The 18,811-nt window shown below is 39.6% G+C and overlaps 2 protein-coding genes across 2 annotated transcripts; one reads left to right on the top strand and one right to left on the bottom strand.

Moving 5' to 3' along the window:
• Positions 1–181: 181 nt before the first annotated feature.
• On the bottom strand, positions 182–9,788 carry scpep1 (serine carboxypeptidase 1). The gene is made up of 13 exons (XM_044331468.1): positions 9,664–9,788; positions 9,279–9,418; positions 7,215–7,304; positions 6,714–6,869; positions 5,846–5,920; positions 4,456–4,528; positions 3,713–3,750; positions 3,488–3,616; positions 3,105–3,189; positions 2,819–2,932; positions 1,615–1,752; positions 1,257–1,420; positions 182–389 (listed from the first exon to the last, which is right to left on the bottom strand). Exons 1-13 carry the CDS (start codon positions 9,722–9,724, stop codon positions 327–329), a joined length of 1,326 nt encoding a protein of 441 aa, XP_044187403.1. The 5' UTR covers positions 9,725–9,788; the 3' UTR covers positions 182–326.
• A 2,361-nt stretch (positions 9,789–12,149) lies between these two features.
• coil (coilin p80) lies at positions 12,150–18,628 on the top strand. The gene is made up of 7 exons (XM_044332478.1): positions 12,150–12,459; positions 12,763–13,795; positions 14,648–14,737; positions 15,772–15,819; positions 15,988–16,057; positions 16,401–16,489; positions 18,186–18,628. Exons 1-7 carry the CDS (start codon positions 12,170–12,172, stop codon positions 18,231–18,233), a joined length of 1,668 nt encoding a protein of 555 aa, XP_044188413.1. The 5' UTR covers positions 12,150–12,169; the 3' UTR covers positions 18,234–18,628.
• The last annotated feature ends 183 nt before the right edge of the window (positions 18,629–18,811 follow it).

The raw sequence follows: 18,811 nt of genomic DNA, 5'->3' as shown, positions 1-18,811 counted from the left end.
TGATGTAAAAGCCTGCAGGCACTTTAGATTTGACATCTTTCATTCAAGACTGGAAAAAATACAAAACATTTTCACATTGCACATCCTCTTTTTTTCCAGGTTTCTCAGATACAATGTCCTAATAACAATGATCATCTTTCAACTGTTTGATACTAAACCAGAGAAGAAGCCAAGACACTGATTACAAAAAAACAATCATCTTTATTGTTGTTCATTGCTGTGACAGAAAATTTTTGATTTGGTTCAGCAGAAAGTGAAATATAAAAAAAGTCAATTTGATCATTGTGATTGTCAGAGCCATTCCAGCTGGCATCGGAGTGGGTGCATCAGACCTGCTGGGTGATCATCTTCATCATCTGCAAAGCCATAGGTCCTTGATCTGAGGGAATCTGTGACAACAGAAAAAGAAAAAAAAAAAAATTCATATTTAATATTTCTCATTGAGAAACAAGATAATGTAACAGCAAATAGGCCACAGCAAAGGCCAGCATATAAATGACAAACTGGTTATTTATAAGCAGACCCAAGAACAGGGACATCAAGGCCTGTTGCTGGAATACGCTTTCTGTCGACCAGAGGATTTTTCACTAGTGCTCAGCAAAAAAACTTGAACTACTGAAAACTTGTGTAGGAAATAAGCTCAGCAAATGCCAAGCAGACTACTATATAACCCAAACTTATTGAATCGACAGACATGAGATCAAAAATGTGTGATCTCTTTGTGGGGCCACTGTTAGGAAGAAAAACTGAGTTTGAGAGAGTCTAATTATTTTGAGAAAAAAGTTGTCATGTTATAAGTAGTTGTTAGTTTTAAGAAAAAGGTCATAATATTTTGAGAATTAAGGCATAATTTTGGGAGGAAAAACAAGTCATAGTATTACAAAAAAGGTTGTTATATTTCAAGAACCTAATGTGGTGTTGTATGATTAGATTGGACTACATGTATGGAAGATTTAAAATGCCTTAATAAAAATAAGTCAAACACAGAAATTTGTTTTTTTGGAAATAGAGACACACAGCATGCGGTGTGGAACCATGGGTGGAGCTCATCAGTGCTGACACAAGCAGATGGCAGCCATGACAGACAGCCTTTCACATTAATACAGTTTCCTGTTCTCTCCTAAAATTGTGAATTTATTCCTGTAAAATAACTTTCTTAAAATTACAAGAAAAAGTGGCCCCACTAGTCCATCGCAGTATCTGTATTCCACATTGAGGATATTTTACAGACTACACCACTTTAGCCGGTGTCTTACCATGTGACCGGCTTTCAGGATCCAATAGAAGGAAAAGTTCTTGTAGGTCTTGCAGAAAGCTCCGGTAACGCCTGGGGAGGTGGGGTCATCCAGGGCAGTCCACTTCAGATTGTTAAATCCAGATAGCCCGTCCCACTTCAGCCGCTTTACCCACAACTCCTGACCTGGAAGAAGAAGAAGAAGTAGAGATTCAATGTGGCAGAGCTGCATTCTATACAGAAATGAAACACCTGGATGGTGTAACAGACACTAACAGATGTACTGAATAGGACCTGTGTTTGGTCCTCAGTGTGAACCGTTCACAAATCACTCAGCTGCTCTGAATGTGGAACAGAAGGTAGTATGCTGAATAAGTTACCCATGGTGTCCACTATGAGATCCAGCTGTCCATTGTAGACAGTGACGTTGACTCCAGCGCTCAACAATTGGTCGACTATATCCACCACCGGCTTCATAAAGTCTCCTGACATGTAGGTGAACACATCCTCTGCCTGGCCTGGACACACAGTAAAGCGTTATTGTCTTCTGAATTTGACAGATTTGGTTTCATATTTACTTGGCAGATTAAAATGTACGCAAAAAGGAGGAAGAGAGGGGACTCACAGTCTACTGAGGGAAATATTTACAAATGTAGGACCAAAGCATATAAGGATCTGTTTCACAATTATTTAAAAAAGGTAGACCTGGATAAAGCTGGCTGGCAGAATCAACTCTGTAAAAATGGTGATTATGCCAAAATTCTTATTTCAAACAATACCAATACTTACACCAAAGTCATATTTCTTAAACTTACTGGACTTAAACATCTGGAATAAAAATTTGCTCTGGAGTATGGAGGGTTTGTTCTGTCAAATTGCATCATTATTGGGTAGCCAATATCCCTAAGCTGGTGTTTTGGGTCTAGGTGGTGGTGGATGAAGAGCTCCACCTACAGGCACACATGGAACAACACTCTTACAATTCAGTATTACTGAGCTCTCTGATCTGTGCCTGGCTGCCATTAAAAAACAAAAAGCAAAAAACAAAACACAATCCTATTGTGAGTGCTGCTCTTAAATATGGGGCTAGTTAGGGATTAATTTTAACAGGGCTCATATTTTGGGTAGTGGTCAGTTTCCTGCCCCCCTAGATGACTGCATTCCAACTGTGAGATAGAAAGAGTTGTAACCTGTGTAAAGTATTTCTTTAGAGAGTAGTTTTGTCTGATTGCAAGTATTGCAAACAGAGTTTGGCATTCCCCAGTCTAATCTCTTCAATAATACTTAAGTCAAACAGTGTTTTTCCACGTGTAGAAAGACAGATTTTTGACTCTTACAACAGCTCTAGACCGCTTGTAAATTTTGTTCATACCCAAGAGAAAATTCTGCATACATAGTAAATGATTGAATGCCATATATTTTCTCAAATAAATATGTGCCACTTCAAAAGGAATCCGTTTGCTGCTTCTGTTATTCTCCCTTACTGGACATTTGTATGTGTGTTAAGTGAATCTGTGAGAAAGGTTATTTGCCAATTTATATTATGAAAATCCCCCCAAAGTATATGGATGATAGAAACAGTACCTCCCCAGGTGACATTCTGGGGGATGATACCCAGTTTCTTCCTGATTGGCCCATTCATCAGCTCACTCAGTGATTGGCTGTGCAAGGGTCGAATATGGCGACGTGTCTGAAGAGCTGGTGGAACGAGGAAGAACACAGGTTAAAAGGTCAAAGTAGACAAATGAGTGTAAAAGGATTTACATTTAGACTTACACGTAATTAGCACATTCATTCACAAAACCCCATTAGCTGTTTAAGAGATTTTAAAATTGTCGAGTGGATGCAATAATTTGGCGCAGCGTCTTACAGATGAAGTCCTCTCCTGTTGAAGAGGTACGTTTCTCATCCGGCTGCTGCGTGAGGATGTTGTAGAAGTTGACTCCGTTGGTGTTCTGACATGAAAAATCAAAGAAAGACTACATCACACCTCATGATCCCTGAACGCAAACTGGGTTGTAATGATGGAATGTTTTCTTTTATTCATTTTAATTGATACACAGCCACCATTAAAGTTTACAGTATACATCAGTCAATTTCACCATTGACAGCATATTAGATTGTATTCCTTAGTATTTACTGATATATGCTATAAATAGCTGCCTTTATATGAAAAAGTTACAGCATTGAACAATGACGCGTAACATTTCCTTTGCTCTACAGCAGCTGTGGTTCCTCCTGTGTTGTACCAACCTGCTCCACCACCGTCTCGGCTACAGACCACAGCTCGGTGGCTTTCTTAAACTCCTGCTGCTCCACGGCTTGCTTTACTGCCTCTGCTGCACCGTTGACATCGTTCAGGCCATTATCATCCAGCAGTGACTGCACAGCAAAGAGACCAAATCTCAACACACCAGCTTGCTTCCAAAATCTTTCAAACATTTAAATAGTAACATTTGCCTACTGTTTGTTACTTACAGTAGTGTAGAGGTATGGTCCCCACGTCATGACAGAGTCTGTGGATGAAGCACATGTCTAACAGTGAGTAGTTTGGTCTCCTCTACACCTAGAAAGTGAAGATGAACTCTGCGGCCTCTTTTATTGAAACCAATCAATATAGTGTTTTACTTTTCCTGTATTGGCCTGTGTGCCTACTCATGCAGCATCTCAAGGGGCTTTACAAATCAGTACAGTATACAACACCCTCAATTCTTAGTTCATCAAGCATGGGTTAAGTATACCGTGTGTGCATTTTTCAGACATGGGACACACTTACCCAACTGGTGCTGCATGAACAGATGCTCAGGAGCGTGGCTACTGGGACATCCCCTAAGAATCTACAGCCATTCCTACAGCCCAGCACCATTCCACACCTTCCTAACCATGTTATTCCTTGGCATCTTTTGTTAATACATTTACATTTGGGTCAAAAATCTATAGTAAAGTCTAGTGAATGATAGTAGCTGGTATAGTAAGAAGGGTTTCACCTGAAGACTATGGAGACTTATAGTAAATTTAACTTGTGCTGATGCTTTGTACACACAATGAATTGCTGAAAATCTAAGTTTAAGGCCTTGCCATTGTGTAATGTACATGTAATTTAGCAGTGCCTTAATTAGTGTGTCCCATAATCCAGATGTGCAGCATTTCATTGGGCTTGTTTTTGATATGAAACATGTACAAAGGTTGAGGTATAGGTGTAAAGAGAGACTGATACTGACCCAGTGGGGAAATCCATGAGTCCCCAAGTGCCACACCAGCAAAGTTGCATTTCACTTTCCCCTGTGCAATGGCCTGGACAGACAAGACACAAAGTTAACACTCACAGCACCTGGTGTTGACCTCTTTATATGTTCAATGAGAAAATGTAGTTTGTCCTGAGGGTGGCCCTAAAGAAAAGATTGTAAAATAATTAAAATCAAAAAGGTTACAAGCCTCCCACTGTAACACAGTGGTACAAGGAAATCATCCAATGGAGAGGCTCAGTACTAGGATACAGGGCAAAGAGGAGGGCTTTATGAATATATGGCAGCATTTCATAAATTATCACAAAGATTATTTACATATATGGAGAACAGCAGTGTTCCCAGTATGGAACCCTGGGGCACACCTTTTGACACAGGGAGGAAGGAGGAGGAAGACCCAGCAAACTGGACACATTGTGTTATGGCTGATAAGTCATTTGAAAACCAACTAACAGCATGCCCAGAGAAGCCAATATTGTAGAGTCTATCTGCCTAAGCAACATGCTCAACTGTGTCAAAAGCCTTGGAAAATCAATTAAAAAAAAAAGAGCTGCACAATATTTTTTGCAGTCCAGCGCCTCAATAATGGCATTCACCACTTTGATAGCAGCGGTTATTGTGCTGTGTTGTTTTCTAAAACTTACCTGATGTTGTGATAGAATACCATTTGTGTCTAAAAATTCTTAAAGTTGTTCACTAACAAACTTTTTTAAAACACATAACTTAGAGATCGGCCTGTAGTTTTTAACAACTGAGGGACCCCTTCCTTTCAGCAAAGGGAGAAGATAGTCAGGAATCTAATTGTTGGAAAGGGTAAGATTAAAAATATAAGTCAGAGATTCTGCTATAAAGCCTACAGCTAACTTGAGAAAGTAAGGATCAAGCTTGTCAAGAACTGTGGATTTGTTAGAATCCAGTTGCTTTAAGGCTCTATGGACATCTATCACATCAAGAGGAGTAAGATTGAATGGTTGAAGCATAGAATTAATTAGGGGTGGTGAAGAGTGCTCATTAGGCTGTTTTGGATCAGGATGTTAAGACTGAAAAACAAAGTGAAGAGAACCTGAAGCAGTTAAGAATGTCTAATTTATCAGACAGAGTACATGAGTCTTTTACAATGCAGGCTGGCAACACATTCGTGGTTACACTCCGAAATGAAGATTTTATTAACTTCCAAAGTCCTACTTCTCTAAAATAATTTCCTGACTTTGCAAGCCATGTAACTGTTCTTTGGATCATGTTTTTTGCCTACTCATCTATCACATGACAAGTCTTTGACACAGGGACTTTCCAATACCATTGACTTCACATGGACTTGAAGGGGATTTTGAAAAGAGAGGTGGTTACATCCTGCTGTCAGACTCACCTTGGTGAGTTCCATGGAGATAGCTGCGGCCATCTTCCCTCCATATGACTCAGAGAAGATGTAGAAGGGGACACTCTGCAGATAACAAAATAATTATCAGTTCAAATTTAATAGTAGCATGTAGTGGGGCAAAGCAATGTCAGTGATTTTTTTTTTTTTTTTTTTTTTTTTTTTTTTTAAATCTAAGAGGAGATGGACTCAAAGCAAACTAGAAAGGAATTCCGGCTTGTATTGTAATAACATTCATTATTTCTATTTGTAAGAACGTTGCTTCTTGACTTGGCTTCTTTTGTCCCCTTCGTAAACAAAGGCTGGCTAGGCTGGATGGCTGGCTAAGCTTAGTAGCTGGTTACCTGTTAGCTATAGTTACTACCTTGCTCCAGCCCTGACTCTAGCTGGCAAGTGAGCCAGCCAGCCTAACCAGGCTGTTGTTGGTTGGCCTGTGTCAGCTAATATCGTGCAGTAAACTCTACTTACCTAAACTTTCTTTAACATGTTCAATTTGATTTTTTTCCAGCGTAATATCACAAGCATTACTGAGAATAGTGATTAGCTTGGCCATAAACAGTGTCCAAAACTGACTGACAGATGACCTTGTTTGATAGTCAAGTTTAGTCCTGCCAAAATGGCAATTTCATTCAGCGAGATTGAAACATTCAAACTCTTGAGTGTTTGGACTTTTAGGTATGAGCACCTTAGGTTTGTTAGACCAGCTAATGCTGCCCCTGAACACTTGTGGGTCTCTGGTGTCTTCCAAGAAATTAAAATCAGAACTAACATGTTCTTTGCGACTCCTGTTTCATTGTGGAGTAATGTAACATGCTTCAGTGAAGACAACTACATTGTTGTGAGTGTCCAGCTAGCATACCTGAAACTCGGTCTTCTTGGTGAAAAAGTTTTGGAGCAGTACCAGCATGTCTGAGGCCACCATGGCCACGTCAGTAGCATAGCCGTCTGGCCTTTCGGCGTAGCTAAAGCCAGTGCCCACGGGGTTGTCTACAAATAAAAGACTGGCTGCCTGTACCTGTGAGAGCCAACACACAGAATCCTCATGTTAACCTGTATGTCATTAATTTCAACAGATTTTACTTGGAGAATTATTGCAAGCTAAATTACAAGTTACAAAAGGTGTCCATTACAAGATGTTGGGTAAAGGTTTTCAAACACAATGCAAGTAATGATTCATCTTTAGTGAAGCATACAGGTCTCCTCTATATTAAAAAAAAACAACCTTTAAAGCATATCTCTGAGTGGACTGTCTTGCTTATTCCATGATTTCTGATCACTAAAGAGCACGTTGAACAAAAAACAAAAACAAAAAAAAAAAAAAAAAAAAAAAAAAAAAACACCTTAAAACCATAAATCTTACCCAGCTCGTCTTTCTGGGCTGTAGGTTCCTATCCAAAGGTCCAATCTCTTCAAAGTTCCCAAAACCACTTCCTGATCCTCCTGGTCCACCCTGACGACACATGAGCAGACATTCTGATCAGGTTCAAACATTAAGGTGTTGGTGTTACTTAATACAGCAAAAGTAAGTAAGTAAAACTTTATTTATATAGCACCTTTTTTAAATGCAGGTTACAAAGTGCTTTACACTGACATTGGCACACAGAAAAGAGGGCAAGAAAACCATAAAAGACACATTCAAGAAGACATACAGACATCACATGGGAACACAGCAAGCATACAGTCATCACCCAGAGCACACACTTGAATTTAACTAATGTTATGGGAAAGCTATTCTAAAAAAAAAAAAAAAAAAAAAGTAGGTTTTCAAGTGTTTTTTGAATCAGTCAACAGACTAAGCTGATCTGTTGGAAGTGGGGAGATTATTCCAAAGTCTGGGTGCCAGGGCAGCAAAAGCACAGTTGCCTTTGGTTTTTAGTTTGGCACGTGGTGTGGCCAACAGGTTTTGGTTGGAGGACCTAAGTGACCACTCGGTAGTATAAAGCCATATGCATCTAAGAACATAACATAAGCTGTTAGACACATCAAGTAACTCAATTCACAAAAAGATGAGAAAAAAAGATCACAAAAAATGAGATGAGAAGTTAAGTTCAAGTTTGATGATTATAAGCTGAACCTTTTTTTATTATGGGCCATACATTGCTGTCTGTCAATAGCTTCACTTTCTCTAATCAGAGTTTTATTTTATGGAAGAGCACAGGGCTATAAATGTTTTGATGTTGTAGGTCTAATAGGGAATTTCCTGAGGAAAACCTTTCATTCACTGAAGAAACACTACAATTATACCCACAGCAATATTATATCCAATTTTTACTGGTTTGACTCTTAAACATTTGGAGGGTTGGGCCTTACAGTTAAAGACACCTTACTGCATTAGTTAGTTCCTCTTCTGTGGTTGAAATTAGAAGCAACATTGTTGTTACTCATTTTAGTCATGCAGCCATATGCTTTTTTCTACTTATGTGGAGATATGAACAGCCAGCTTCCAATTTTAACTCCACTTATATAAATAGACCACATAAATGTTTTAGTGTGTTATTTTCTAAAAATCTGTATTTTACTATCAAATATTTCCCAAGGCATACCATATTGTTTCTGACTTTTGAATGCATTCTTTCTACCTTTGCAGCAGTCATTGGTTTTCATATACACTATGCGAAAATCAATGTGCAGATACTTAAAATCTGCTTTAGTTAGCGTTTTAGTATTGCACTTCTATAAAGTTGGAGGACTTGTGACAAAGAGACTCAAAGAAGAAGGTCAAAATCAAGGCAGCAGAGGCAGAGACAATAGGTTCAAATAATAATATGTCACATAATGTAACTCTAAACTCCCTGCTCCCAACCTTTAACACAGGCTTTGTTATAAATTTGTGTGTCTAAGCCTGATGACGCTTCAACCGTCCAAATGAGTCATATCAGGTAGAGATCTTTCAACGTCACAGTCTCTTTTTTAATAATCCACTAGAGCTGAACAGGAAGTGAAATGAAGTCGGGGATATCTACTATATTTGACTAACTCAGACTGCTGAAACCTCATATTATCTTCAGATAAACGTTTTAATATGTTTATGCACAAGATGAGGACAGTAGATGTGGTCCCCCATCCCTTGCATTGTATGTAGGGATCTTCCAATGGTCAGTGTGAGCAGAAGGAATGATTACAGTGAGCAAAACCTGTTCCAATGTTCATTTGGGCACCCAACTGTTGTTTTTAGACATACTTGAAAAACTTTGACCCTGTCCTTTAATGCTGCTTTGCCACAAACTTTTGACAAGAATAGGCAGACATAGCGTTCACTGGAAAAGATTACCTAACTCACACAACCCCTGCAGACTGATTTTTCTCATATATGGTAACTAGTGGCTTCCTGGGGAGGAAACCACAATAACCCAAATCATGTACAGTATACAGCGTGTAGCTTGTTGTAAATAGGTTAATGCATGTAAACCCGATCGTGTCCTACCTGCAGCCACATGACCAGAGGCAGGTCGTTGTTTTCTGCAGATTGGCTGTCAGCATAATACAACCACCAGAACATGTGGGCTCCATCTCTCACTTCCACATAGCTCCAATCTTCTTTACTTGCCAGAGGACTGGAGAGCCCTGCGCAGAACAATTACATTCACTTACCGTGTAACACACAGAACAATTAAACTAAACTAACAAACCGGTATAGGCCTATTAAGCTATTAAAGTAAATAAACCAAACGTTACTTTCGTTTTGCAGTCAGCTGAGTCAAGGCATGTAACACGAAACCGATATTGGTGTTCGGTAAGTCTAACTTTCGTCGGTCAGAAAGCAGTAGATTTAAGCACTTGTAGGCACATATACAGACCATAAATCATACCTTTATTTATGAAGATGGCGAGTAAAAACAGCAAACTGCAGGCTGCCTCTGTCCGGCCCATTGTTGTTGATGTGTGAGCTTGTGGATTGCGCTGTACGGCTTTATTGCTACAAAAATCATGTGACCCCGCCCCTTGTCAGCTGACCGACGTCCTTTTTTTTCTTTTGGTAGTTCAGTTTTAAAATGAACTTTGCAGTGTGTTAATGTGCAGGAAGACAAAAACAACAACAAAAAATCCTACATTTGCAGTAAATTTAAAGAGAGGGAAAAATTGGAAAATATATAATAAAAGAAATTAATTCAAACAAACAAATAAACAACTGAATAAATTGTGGATTGTGAACAGGATTTCTAATACTAATACTATTTTCTAATATTAATCTTTCAAATCTGTCTTAAAACAACAGTCAGGAGACCAAATGAACATTGAAACATGTTTTTCTTGCTGTAATCATTCCTCCTGTTCATACTGACCATTAGAAGATCCCTTCATAATGTGCTTACAATGTGAGTGATGGGGACCAAAATCCACAGTCCTCCTTCTGTGCAAACAGGTATTTAAAAGTTCATCTGAAGCTAATATGAAGCTTCAGCGTCCAAAGAGGTCAAATCAAGTAGATATCTTTCAACATTACAGTCTTTTTAGTGCCAAAGTTCCTCTTTTTGTTACTATACTTCCGCAGCTCAACAGGAAAACACTGTCCGAGGAAACACAAAGAGGGAATTTATGCTAAAAAGACTGTAAATGTGGCAGATATCCACTCACAATATCAATATCGAGGTATTTGGTCAAAAATATCGTGATATTTGCTTTTTTCCATGTCATCCAGCCCTAGTGTCAAGTTCTGAAACTGTGGCTGCAGCAGACCCCTGATTTAAAGCTCAGTGTTGATTATATATCTCATGCTATTTGGAAGGAGCTTGGAGAGAGCACTCTAATGAAGTGTTGTTCATTCATACTACTGTAATGATTACGCTACTCACCAAACATGTTGCTGTACATTTTAGGAGGGAAATGTACAGCTTTGACCCAACCACCAAACAGATTGAGCTGGAACTGTTAAATGCCTCTCGAGGTAAGGATCATTTCACCACTGATGGGCATGAACTTCAACAAAATCAACAGTTCTCTGACAGTACTATTCACATTTTAAAAGTCTTATTTCAAATTTAATATGTCCACATGCGAAAGCTTGTTTTTTCTTCCAAAACTGGGCTGGAAAATGTTGGAATCACTGGTATTGATGAGTAACCTTGTACGCCTACCATGGATATACAGCATTGTGGTTAGTTTAGGTTAGGGGAATAATATTTTCTGACTGCTTATGGAATTTCTGCTGGAAAACAGATTGTGCAGTATTTTCCAACATATTATCCACATTTATTACTCATATTTTTTCTGCTTCTCCCTCAGCTCCTGTTGAGCCTGGCAAGTTTGACCTGGTCTATCAGAACCCAGATGGCTCTGAGAGGGTGGAGTGCTTACAATGTGAGTGATGGGGACCAAAATCCACAGACCTCCTTCTGTGCAAACAGGAAGAGCAGATATCCACTCGCAATATCAATATCGAGGTATTTGGTCAAAAATATCGTGATATTTGATTTTTTCCATGTCATCCAGCCCTAGTGTCAAGTTCTGAAACTGTGGCTGCAGCAGACCCCTGATTTAAAGCTATATTAAAACTTACACCTCCATGCCAGCAGTGGGCAGGGTTGTGAATGAGTGGCTTTAGAGAAGACGCTGGCCATGTGAAGGTAAGACTTCCTGTTGAGCATTTGTCCTTCAAAATAAATGTCCAAATCATGACTACCACAAGTGGTCAACATTTTTACTTGTAAGATTATGAAAATGAAGAATACAGTTTATATATGTGTTTTTTATACAGTATAAGCTGCATATATCTGACAGACACCGACTAACGTCCATATTGAATACACTGTTGGACAATGTAGGCCAGTGGTTCCCAACCTTTTTGGCTTGTGTCCCCTTAAAATAAAGGAAAGTGTATGCCTGGGACCCCTCATCACACGTCGCGATGTCGTTTAAACGAAAGAGGAGTTTTTGAAAAACGTCGAGGCCTGAGGAGATGAAATACAGTAATTAACAATAAATAAAGCAGAGGTTTGAGAAAAGCTTGAAGAAAAAAAAGAAAAGTATGTCAGATTTTTTTTCTGCTGTCCTATCCTGTAATAGTTTTATTAATGTAATGAATACTTAACTAATAGATCAGTCACCATTATAAAGAACGACTATTGGGTACATTGTAAAAAATCCTGATTTTTCCTTTACATTTGGTAACAGTGCAGTTGTAAATGTTAGTAGGGCATTAATAAAGGGTCATGACTTTCTCACTTTCTGATAAGCTATTCAGTTTATTTTTTTCACATGTTAATCACTTGTAAATGATGTGATTTAATTCTCTGCAGCCTCTTTTAGTTTACTAGATATTGACACTCTATTCTGAAAAGTCCGGCCGGACGTATATCTTGCCGGCGGAACACGCGCATGGTGTGTTTTGGCGTAAGCATTGATGTTGTATCCGTGATGGCTGTTAACAGTAACAACTTCATCCGTGTGCGCTTGTACTTTGACTACCCGCCGCCGGCTGTCGTTGATTGCCGCATGTGCTGGCTGCTCGTGGATTTGAACAGGTGTCGCGTGGTGGCAGATCTGGAGAGTATCATCAGAGACAAGTTTGAGTTCAGCCGCAGGAACATCCTCAACCTCTTCCTAGAGGACTGCTACCTGCCGCACACGGAGAGCATCTATGTGGTGCGAGATAACGACAGCCTCAGGTGCTTTTATTGCTAGTCGTCTGGTCAGTCTAATGTTCTCTCATGTGGACTATGTGGCGTAGCAGCTCAAACAGTCTGCACAGACAAGCACAGAGCAGGTTCAGGGGTTACTATGGTTACATATTGAACTTGATGTGCACCCTGTTAGGTAAAATGTGTTCAGCATGAATGCAATAAGAAAAACTTTGATGCTCAACACTGATGTTGATATAATCTCATTTGCTGTTGGTCAAAGTGGTTAAAAGAAAGCATATTTCTGAAAATGTTAGTCTCTTCCTTTAAAGATGTGTTCCTGTTTTCCAGGGTGAAGGTGGATTGTCTGACTTGGGTGAATGGGCACAGCAGCCACCCAGATATATCAAGTGAAAACTGCAGAAAGAGACAAAGACCCACAGAGGAGGACGGGACAGGAGAAAATGGAGTGAATGTGGAATGGAGGAAAAAGAAGAGGAAAAAGAGGAGTGAGGAGAGCCTGGAGGGACACGCCAAGCAGACTTCAGGTGATGAGAAGAGTAAGAAGTCACTCGGAAACAAAACAGAGAAGAAAAAAAGGAAGAAGGCAGAGGAAAATGGCCCGACTGCCACCCCGAAACCAGCTGCTTCTACCAAAAAAATTGCAGCAAGTGTGGAACCGCCAGTTAAAAGCACCAAGAAGCCTCCTGTGGTACAAGCAAAAACACAGAATGCTTCCTCATCAGATTCCAGTAGCAGCAGTAGCGAGGAAGATGAAGCTCCCAAAATACCAGCTGCTAAAAAACCAGCTACCAAAGCGCTATCTTCCACCCCTGCTGCTTCCAAGGCGCCTCCAAACCCTAAACCTGCTCAGACAAAATTACCCCCTCCCTCGTCATCCTCCTCAGAAACAGACTCCTCCTCTGATGAGGCAACCAGTGCAAAAATCCCGCCAAAAACCAAACCTTTAACCTCCCTAACTCCCAAATTAAGAGGAAGTGATAACTCACATTCTCAGCAGTCCACAAACAGCGCACAGAAACAGGGTTCTGGTGTGGCCGTGCCTCCTCGTAACAAAATCGGGGAACAGCCGCAGTCTTGTAACGCAAACGACGAAGAGGAGATAGAGCTGATCATCCGACGGCCAGTGCAGCAGCCGGTCCGTGGTGTGGGTAATCAGTCATCTTGGAGAGGTCACGGCCGGGGAAGAGGCAGGCTTGATGGTTTTGGTGGTGGTGTTGGTCCTGGAGGGAGAGGGAGGGGTAGGGGTGAAGTTAGAGGGGGCTTCAGAGGGCACAACACCAACTCTGAGTTCAGCTATGATGGAGCCAAGGAGCCGTCCGCCCACACTGATTTACTGAGCAACATGTCAGTGGTCCTCCAGGTCTGTCTGCACCTTTATGACTAGACATTAGTGTTAAGATACTGTCATTTTCAATGCCATTGCTTTGCTCAGTTGTTGAAGAAATAATAATTGATTTATCCTCAAGGTCAAGTGACTTTTATTTGTCTTCCATAAGAGAGAATAGTCATGGATTAAAGGAACTAAATAAAACTGAAACAAGTTTGGAGAGAGGTTTTCATTGACAGAAAAGCCCCGCCCCCCTCAATTACTCTGGCTATGCTTGTCAATCTTTCCATTCTTGCACTGAATATACAGATTACAAAGATAACAGTGGCACACAGTGGAGAAATACTGTACAGTGGATGTGCTGTCATGAAGGGCTTTTTAAAAACAGAATCTATAACCTTACCAAATAATATAGTATGAAATGCCCCTGGCCTTGAAAGTAATGATGGGTTTGGTTTCTACAGTATGTAGTATGCTATTTAACCAGGAATGCTAACGTAACGTTAGAGCAGAAAAACACAGTTTAATACATTTGCTGTTTTTAGTTTTTTAAGTCTTAAAAAAAGACACCACCATCTGATTTCCTTATACAAAGAGTATCCCTCTTACTGCAGTGCTTTAGCAGGTGGAGAAATAAAAGCTTAACAGGCCTGTTGTTCAGTTACTTTTGCTTAACTTTAATTGGATAATCAGTATTTAGAGGAGGGGTTTAGTAAACAGTCCAAATCTGAGAATGGTATTTAAATAAGTCTTGCTTCAGTCACAGTATTATTAGGATACAATTACATCTGTTGTGTGCATGTAAACATGGTCTGGTCATTGTATTAATACTGTGTATGTAAAGACATTGGGTTTAATCCTTCCTACATGTGTCTCTGTGTGCAGAATGGAGTAGAAAGTGCTCCAAAAAAGGACTACAGCTCAATGCCCCAGCTAGCTGCCCCTCCACAGGTGGGGCAGAAGATTGCCTTCAAGGTATGCCAAGTCTATTCTTATGAACTACAGCGTATCTGCTCTCACTGTACCCAGGCTGTTTAGCTTTGTAACTGGTTCCACTGTTCACTTTTTTCACCTTTCATTTTCCCTCAAAGCTGTTTTCAATCAAAAATGGTCATACAATTTTTTAACACAGTAATTGATTAATGAGAAAGTAATATGCAGACTAAAGGCCCGGTCACAAGAGCAAATAGAATTGGAATTGCTACAATCAGTGGATTTGCTCTTGGGGGTGAAGTTAATTTGTACATTTTTGCATGAAGTTCAACTTTGGTGAACTTTGACTCACAAATTCACACTTTTGACCAATATTAACAGTCTTGACAATACTGACCTTTGAGGGAACGGAGAGTTGGAGAATGGAGGAAGCTATTGTAGCTTAGCTTGCACCATCCACTTTTATTTAACTCCATCTGTAGGAGAATAAACTGCTCCACAGAACAGCCATGGTTTACAGTTATGAGACAGGAGTTGATGGTACAAATAAGTTGTATGAATAACTGTGTGAACTTATTTTCATGTTAGCAACTGAACTAAGAATTAGCAAGTTTGCTACCTTTTTTCTGTCTTCAATAAAAATCCTAATTTAATGAAATGATGTGCTAAAAATTGAGAGAGAAATGCTAGAGGGGAGTGAATGGCACCATATAGAGAAAATAGAAAGAAACTCAGTTATTGTGACTGACTAGTGCTAGCATGTTCCTGGCTGGCTAGTGTGTAAGTAGTTAGCTCACCAGCTACATTAGTTCACCAACTAGCCCTTACTAATAGCCATTTCATGCTGTTGCAAGCTGATGCAGGTGGACTGTTCTCAAGTGAAAATTTTCATATCTACCATAATTGCAGGCAGTAATGAACCATCTTCATGATCTGTCTTCCATTAATATAGATCCGCTACCAATAAAAGAAAACAATAGTATCACTTATGTGCATCTTTTGTGAAAGAGGAGACTGAACTTTGTATCAAGTTGTGAACTTCGTTTCCTAACACCATTTCCTTTGTGTGTTGACAGCTGCTGGAGCTAACTGAGAATTATACGCCAGAGGTATCAGAATACAAGGTGAGTGTAATATTTTTCGTCTGCAGTTATCAAAAATGCCAGTCAGTGTTGATTATATATCTCATGCTATTTGGAAGGAGCTTGGAGAGAGCACCCTAATGAAGTTTTGTTCATTCATACTACTGTAATGATTACGTTACTCACCAAACATGTTGCTGTACATTTTAGGAGGGAAAGATTGTGAGCTTTGACCCAACCACCAAACAGATTGAGCTGGAACTGTTAAATGCCTCTCGTGGTAAGGATCATTTCACCACTGATGGGCATGAACCTCAACAAAATCAACAGTTCTCTGACAGTACTATTCACATTTTAAAAGTCTTAGTTCAAATTTAATATGTCCACATGCGAAAGTTTGTTTTTTCCTCCAAAATTGGGCTGGAAAATGTTGGAATCACTGGTATTGATGAGTAACCTTGTACGCCTACCATGGATATAGCATTCAGCATTGTGATTAATTTAGGTTAGGGGAATAATATTTTCTGACTGCTTATGGAATTTCTGCTGGAAAACAGATTGTACAGTATTTTCCAACATATTATCCACATTTATTACTCATATTTTTTCTGCTTCTCCCTCAGCTCCTGTTGAGCCTGGCAAGTTTGACCTGGTCTATCAGAACCCAGATGGCTCTGAGAGGGTGGAGTATGCTGTGTCCAGAGAATCTTGTGTAAGCGTCAGCTCATAGCCACTACTTTATTAATTACCTCAAGAACAGCAGCTCTCCCCATCTCAGGTTCTATGAGATTCCCCAGCAAAATAAGGAATGGTCTAATTTCTGTGTGACTTAAAGCTGCATTCATTGATTATGATAGTCCAAGTCCAATATTCACTTCCTTTTAGCTCTCTTCTGGTGTCCACCAACTCTATCCAGCTCTTCGGCTAGTTGCTAATTTTATTAGTCTGTTGTTTGGTGCTGGGCAGGTAGTGTTAAGTGGATTTATCAGAACTTTTTTGTTGAAAAGACTTGCAAAGAAAATCAACCTAATGAGCTAAAAGAGGCTAAAAGACTCAGTAGATCTGCAGAGTTGGGTTCTATGTGGGTTGCCTTTTACATTACACATACATAGATATGTATGTGTAATAAAAATGTTGACTAGTGCAGCTTTAAAGGCTCTGAAAACCTATTTTCTCAAACAGCCTCTTACTCTGATGGATGAAGTCCCTCCCATGAGAGGCTTCTGTATTTGTCTCCTTGTTCTTTCTTGTCTCACTTTTTAAAAGTGGGTAGGCTTCAGTTGGAGTAGGGTGATGTCACATATTTCTGTGCACCAGTCAGAGTTTAGCAGCATTTTGAATCAGAATCAGATAGTGTGGTTGTTGGCTTAAGTTGTCAGATCCTTGTCAATCACATCTGGTCAAACCACACCCACACAGTCCTGATCAAGCAGATTAGTTGAGTATTTTGAGTGTTAAACTCATGATATATGATAACTAAGGCCGCTTTTGTTCCGAACTTTGATTGTCGCTTATTTAGTCTCGAATATAAATAAATACTTTGATTCCTGAGATTCCTGAAAGGTAAATGTTTGAGACCTCTGTCTTAAAAAGCTAAAAACCTAAACCACACTTTTACATTTGCTGTATCATCACATCATCAGGACAACATAGTCAATATACACACCCTTTACTTAAAACAGATGCTAGTTGAAGTATGAATTCTGTGCTGATACAGTCTTTTAGAGTTTCTTCATCAGTTTCTTCTGTGTTTCCTGTCCCCATCTCACTGTACAATAAGAAGCAGTACTCACAAGCTAGACTGTAAAACATCTAGCTTGTGAGTACTGCTGTGTACTGCTTGCAGCCTGATGGTGAACAGCTGCAGCTGCTGGTCAATACAGCCAACTATGGCTATTTTCCTACAGCCAACATGTCAACAACCTAACAAAGGCACACTCGCACCTTCTGAGGTGAATATTCGCATTAGCTTTCATTTTGTTATATTGGCACCTTTACAAGTGAGGTATTAAAGTTGTCATATCTATCAACAAAGCTTATTCCCTCATGTGCCTTATCAAATCACAGTTGTGTTTGGGTCCCTGTCTGTATGATTGGCAGTAGACAACCCTTACAGTCAGCACAAGCAGTTAAAGCCAAAGCCTTTCTTTTGTCTTTGAGCCCAGGTTCTACCCCCCTTCTCTCTACTTTGAGTGAGCCCATTCACCCAGTGATCCCCTCTTTACAATTACTCGTACAAACAGGAGAAAGGTGGGGATTGACAAAAACAGCTGCATATGCAGAAAGCAGCAGTTATTGTCTTTGGGATGCTGGATGATGCGGTATTGTTTCCTGTAATATCTGTACAGATCTTGTTTTAATCTTATTGTAATCATAGTTTAAGTAATGTCTTTACTTTCCTCCCACAGGTGACAGAACGATGGGACGCCCTGCTGGAGCCAAGGCTGATCATTTAAATCTGAAAGAACAGTCACTTTGCACATTCAGCGTGTTTGGCAAGATTGATTTGCCTTTTCTGTAATTAACTTCATTTCAGGTTCCTTTTTAAGGTTAACCTGAAAGTCACCTCTTCACTTGACATTTGACAGCTAAAGGATTAATTTATGGTTAAGTCAACACTTTGCACAAAAGAGCTGCTGCATTGCAAAGTACATATGGAAAAAAAGATTTAAAGTTATATAATTATTGCATTTAAATTGGCATTAAATGCAACAATTGCTGTTTTTTTATGTGTAGGTGGGATGAATGATTGTTTCCAGTACTGGGACATAATGGTTTTATGCTTTGTACAGTGATGCAACTGTGGCAGTATGGTATAAACTGTTTTTTCTAATAAAACACTGAAACAAGATTGCTGTCATATTTTGGAAAGTTATATATCCCCACAGGGAATATCAAAGAGTTGCTGAGTCAGAGAATTCCTCTTGATGCCTACAGAGCTGTGTTCCAGACAAAGACAGGTCATTTAATAAATTCTCTAATGTGCTCAGTATATTTTTTTTATGCAAACCCAGTTTCACCAGGAAAAGAGAAA

The sequence above is a fragment of the Thunnus albacares genome, chromosome 17, assembly GCF_914725855.1.
Source record: "Thunnus albacares chromosome 17, fThuAlb1.1, whole genome shotgun sequence".
Classification (NCBI taxonomy): Eukaryota; Metazoa; Chordata; class Actinopteri; order Scombriformes; family Scombridae; genus Thunnus; species Thunnus albacares.
Note: the sequence above shows the minus strand (reverse complement) of the source record. Positions and strands in the feature narration are given on the sequence as shown.

Excerpts from the sequence above, each read along its gene's own strand:
- coil (XM_044332478.1), top strand. The coding sequence starts at position 12,170 with ATGGTGTGTTTTGGCGTAAGCATTGATGTTGTATCCGTGATGGCTGTT. Across the intron at positions 13,796-14,647 it reads ACATGTCAGTGGTCCTCCAG|AATGGAGTAGAAAGTGCTCC; the intron begins GTCTGTCTGCAC and ends CTCTGTGTGCAG. Across the intron at positions 16,058-16,400 it reads ACTGTTAAATGCCTCTCGTG|CTCCTGTTGAGCCTGGCAAG; the intron begins GTAAGGATCATT and ends CTTCTCCCTCAG.
- scpep1 (XM_044331468.1), bottom strand. The coding sequence starts at position 9,724 with ATGGGCCGGACAGAGGCAGCCTGCAGTTTGCTGTTTTTACTCGCCATC. Across the intron at positions 7,305-9,278 it reads CTCTGGTCATGTGGCTGCAG|GGTGGACCAGGAGGATCAGG; the intron begins GTAGGACACGAT and ends ATGTGTCGTCAG. Across the intron at positions 390-1,256 it reads TCCTGAAAGCCGGTCACATG|ATTCCCTCAGATCAAGGACC; the intron begins GTAAGACACCGG and ends CTGTTGTCACAG.